The sequence below is a fragment of the Octopus bimaculoides genome, chromosome 28 (genome assembly GCF_001194135.2).
Source record: "Octopus bimaculoides isolate UCB-OBI-ISO-001 chromosome 28, ASM119413v2, whole genome shotgun sequence".
Lineage (NCBI taxonomy): Eukaryota > Metazoa > Mollusca > Cephalopoda > Octopoda > Octopodidae > Octopus > Octopus bimaculoides.
The window spans coordinates 1,423,012-1,427,965 of NC_069008.1; the positions used below are offsets into that span (position 1 = coordinate 1,423,012).

Consider the following 4,954-nt stretch of genomic DNA (forward strand, 5'->3'; position numbering starts at 1 on the left):
TTATTCTTTTATTTGTTTCAGTAATTTGACTGCGGCCATGCTGGAGCACCGCCTTTAGTTAAGCAAATTGACCCTAGGCCTTATTATTTGTAAGCCTAGTACTTATTCTATTGGTCTCTTTTGCTGAACCGCTAAGTTACGGGGACGTAAATATACCAGCATCGGTTGTCAAGCGATGTTGGAGGGACAAACACAGACACACAAAGATATAACTTGTGGAGGTGCATGGCTTAGTTGTTAGAATGTTGGACTCATGATTGTAAGATTGTGGTTTCAATTCCTTGACCAAGCAACGCATTGTGTTCTTGAGCAAAACATTTCATTCCACATTGATCCAGTCCACTCAGCTGGCAAAAATGAGTAACCCTACAACAGACTAGCATCCCATCCAGGTGAGGAATATATATGGGAGAATTTACGAAAAAAAAACAACAGACGAAGACAGGTGGTGTAAACAACAAATGGATGTATTGGTATAACGCTTGGGAATAGAGAAAGTCTTTAACGTCTCAAGCCTACGCTCTTCAACAGAAATGAACACAGAAAGAAATAAGGAGAGAAACAAGGAGAGAAAAAAATATAAATGTAGTGGTCAGCGATCTATCATGGCGAGGAATATATATGCCATGGAACTAGAAAACCAGTCCTTATGGGTCTGTATGACTTGGGAAGTTGACTTAACCTGTATTGCACTTTGCCTCATCGCCTCCATTTTCTTTTGTTTTAGCTCTGGTAATCTTCAACAAGAAGAAAATGGAGAACACCCTCAAGTTCAACCTCAAATCTCCAAAGCTGACCTTGAAAGGCAAGGGCAACATGCAACTAAAAAGTGCATACTTTGGTGCACACTTAGAATGCAACTACGTACTATACAAACACAAGGACAAGATAATCTTCGATGCAAAGCTTCGGGATGAGAGTAACCCTGGTGCCATGAGATACAGAGCCAACTTGTGAGTTTCGTATTGTCTTTTTTTTCTTTTAACTTTTAGTCAAGAATAAAGGGCAACCCTTATCCACCTTTGAACCTTTACAGGGTCCCCAGCTTATCTTTGATGCAAAACTTTCCAATGTGAGCAACCCTGGATTCCATGTGATGCAAGGCCAATCTATGGGATATTTTTTTTGTTTTCTTCTTTAACTTTTCAGTTGAGAGGGAAAGGCAGCCCTTATCCCTGTATGTGCCTTTATAGGGTTTCTGACTTATCTATGATACAATACTTTGTGATGAAAGTAAACCTGATCTCATGTGATATAGGGCCAGCCTATGGGATATTATTTGTTGTGTTATTTTAGTTTCCAATCAAGAGAGAAGGGCAGCCCTTATTCCACAATTAGCCTTTACAACGTCCCCAGTTCTTCTTTGACGCAAAACTTTGCAATGAGAATAACCTTGGATTCTATGTGATAGAATCCAACACCTTTAGTCAAGCAAATCGACCCCAGGACTTATTCTTTGTAATCCTAGTGCTTATTCTATCGGTCTCTTTTCTTGAACCGCTAAGTTACAGGGACGTAAACACACCAGTAACGGTTGTCAAGCAATATCGGGGGGGGGGGGGAACACAGACACACAAACATATACATATATATATATACATATATACGACGGGCTTCTTTCAGTTTCCGTCTACTAAATCCACTCACAAAGCTTTGGTCGGCCCAAGGCTATAGTAGAAGACACTTGCCCATGGTGCTACGCAGTGGGACTGAACCTGGAACCATGTGGTTGGTAAGCAAGCTACTTACCACACAGCCACTCCTGCGTCTGGACTTAATGTAATCAAGTAGCACCCACCCCTGATATTTCAGGCTTTTTATGCCTATAGTAGAAAGGGTTAGGGTTAGGGTTAGGGTTAGGGTTAGGGTTATTGTTTTCATCATTGTTTTTATTAAGGCGGTGAGCTGGCAGTGTTGTTAGTGCACTGAATTAAATGCTTAGCGGTATTTGACCAGTGAAACACTGGGGTCGACTATACTCCACCACCAAATTTCATGCCAGAAAGGATTATTATTATTATTAATGTGACAAGAATCATTAGCACGCTGGGCGGAATGCTTAGTGGTATTTCGCCTGCCATTACGTTCTGAGTTCAAATTCCGCCGAGGTCAACTTTGCCTTTCATCCTTTCGGGATTGATAAATTAAGCGCAAGTTGAACACTGATGTTGATGTAATCGACTCGTCCCCTCCCCTCAAAAAATTGCTGACCTTGAGGCAAAATTTTAAACCATTATTATTATTAGTACTACTACTACTACTACTTTTCTACTCTAGGCACAAGGCCTGAAATTTTGGGGGAGGGGGCCAGTTGATTAGATTGACACCAGTACGCAACTGGTACTTAACTTATTGACCCCGAAAGGATGAAAGGCAAAGTCGACTTTAGTGGAATTTGAACTCAGAACGTTAAGACAGACGAAATACAGCTAAGCATTTTGCCCGGTGTGCTAACGATTCTACCAGCTCACCGCCTTGTAGAAGTATTACTACTAAAGCAGTAAGATGGCAGATTCCTTAACATGTCAGGCAAAATGCTTAAAAACATTTCATCTGCCTTTATGTTCTGAGTTCAAATTCGGCTGAGGGAGGTCAACTTTGCCTTTCATCTTTTTGTCTTTTTTTTTAAACACTACCTCAACTGTGACCACCACCAACAACGTTCTCTGTTGTAGGAGTTTTACGAGTCAGATGAGCCCCAAAAGAAATGTACTCATTAAGGGTAAATTCAACAGAAACAGCAAACGCATTGAGACTACAATGGATTTACAGCTTGGGCAAAAGGACCCAGAAATTCTACAGACGCAGGTTATTGTCAATCATAACTTTGCTAAAAAAGAAAAGACCCTTAATTATTTTATGAAAATTAAAGATGAAAAAAGGGTAAGTTTCTTTTGTTTATTTAAAAAAAAAATTTTTATGTATCCTTTTTTAGCCGTTGCTTCTGTGGATATTGGATTATATATCACATGAAGGTGACAAGCCTTTCATCCTTTTGGGTCGATAAATTAAGTACCCGTGAGACAGTGGGGTCGATATAATCAACTAGTCCCCACCCCACAGATCTGGGGGTCTTGTGCCTATAGTAGAAAGGATTATTATTATTATTATTATTATTATTATTATTATTATTAATGAGTGAGAGAGCAGTGCATGCCATCAAAGTGACACTGGGGTAAAATATACGAAGCCCAGTATACCCATCATGATTACCCGTCTGATAAGGGTACACCAGACACATGCATCACAACCATATGTACGTGACATGGTGATCTCATATTATCATTATTATTATTATTATTATTATTATTATTATTATTATTATTATTTGCCTTTCATCCTTTCGGGGTTGATAAATTAAGTACCAATGAAACACTGGGGGTCAATGTAATCAACCAGTCCCCACTCACAAAATTTCAGGACTTGTGCCTTTAGTAAAAAGGGTTATTATTATTATTTAAGACATCACACAGTATCCAATATCGTGATGTTGTTGGTTGAAGATATTTTGTCTGTGAGGGGTTTGTACTGCTTGTCAAGTCGCAAGAACCTCAGGCAGACAATACTTGACACAATATGCATGCAGTTCTGAGTAAAGCCGATTTTTGCAATACACCTACATTGTCAGGTATTTCTGAAGTTTCCAGATGTTTCTTCAGGTTGGGTGGTATTGAAGCCAATGCTCTGGTGACAACAGGGGCAACATTTATGTTTGCCTTTCGTAGTTGCCACATCATGGCGATCTCAATTCTCAGGTCTCCATATTTATCAATCTTTTCTCTTTCTTTCATGATAATATACTGATCCCTTAGCACTGCCACATTGATTATTAGGCCTTCTTGTTTGTCCCTCCTAAGGGCTACTATATCTGGCCCTCAATGCTCTAGCACTTTGTCTTCTGGAAGTCAAAGTCCCAGAGGATTTTTGCCTTTCCATTTTCATTATTGTTGTTGTTGCTATATTATGATAAATGTGGAGGCGCAATGGCCCAGTGGTTAGGGCAGCAGACTCGCGGTCATAGGATCGCGGTTTCAATTCCCAGACCGGGCGTTGTGAGTGTTTATTGAGCGAAAACACCTAAAAGCTCCACGAGGCTCCGGCAGGGGATGGTGGCGAACCCTGCTGTACTCTTTCACCACAACTTTCTCTCACTCTTTCTTCCTGTTTCTGTTGTGCCTGTAATTCAAAGGGTCAGCCATGTCACACTTTGTTACGCTGAATCTCCCCGAGAACTACGTTAAGGGTACCACGTGTCTGTGGAGTGCTCAGCCACTTGCACGTTAATTTCACGAGCAGGCTGTTCCGTTGATCGGATCAACTGGAACAATTACAATAAATGTAAACAAACTATTGTTTGTTTTAGAAGCATTGAAATGTGTATTGTAAGATAAAAATAAGACGATAATTTATTTTCAAATGATAAAACAGCAGAGATTGGATAAGATATCCGTACAAAGTGGAAAAATTTGTCAGCAACCAGCCATGTGACATAGCTGGTTGCTAACAAATTTTCCCTCTTTGTATGGATATCTTTTCCAATCTCTGCTGTTCTGTCAGTGTTTATGCGCTTGAAAATAAGTTATCATCTTATTATTATTATTGTTGCTTTTTTTCTTTTCTTCTTTCCTCAAATTTTCTTTCATTTCTTGCTGAGTGTTTTCCGTACACCTAGGGCAGAGAAACTCATTGTATGCATTCCCAGTTTACACACGCAAATTCATAGGTAAAATATGTATTTAAAAAAAAAAAAAAAACTCATGAATGGATGTTGTTTTCACAGCGATAATGCTCTTCTCAGTACATGAGTCGTTCCAGTTAACACGAATTTTTGCACTTCCTGTAGGGATGGTAAGCCTGATATCATTTTCAAATAGGTTTCAGTACCTTTTTTTATCATTCCTAGAGATCCTACAATCACTGTTGTTATTATTATTATTATTCAGTACTTTTATTT

The 4,954-nt window shown here is 39.3% G+C and overlaps 1 protein-coding gene across 1 annotated transcript in view; it reads left to right on the forward strand.

Annotated features, from left to right (window-relative positions):
- Positions 1 to 4,954, forward strand: part of LOC106870588 (uncharacterized) — a 27,409-nt gene that overhangs the window by 17,736 nt on the left and 4,719 nt on the right. The window contains exons 11-12 of the mRNA XM_014916718.2: positions 728 to 953; positions 2,676 to 2,883. Of these exons, the coding sequence (XP_014772204.2) occupies positions 728 to 953; positions 2,676 to 2,883 (434 nt within the window). The remainder of the gene's footprint in view (positions 1 to 727; positions 954 to 2,675; positions 2,884 to 4,954) is intronic.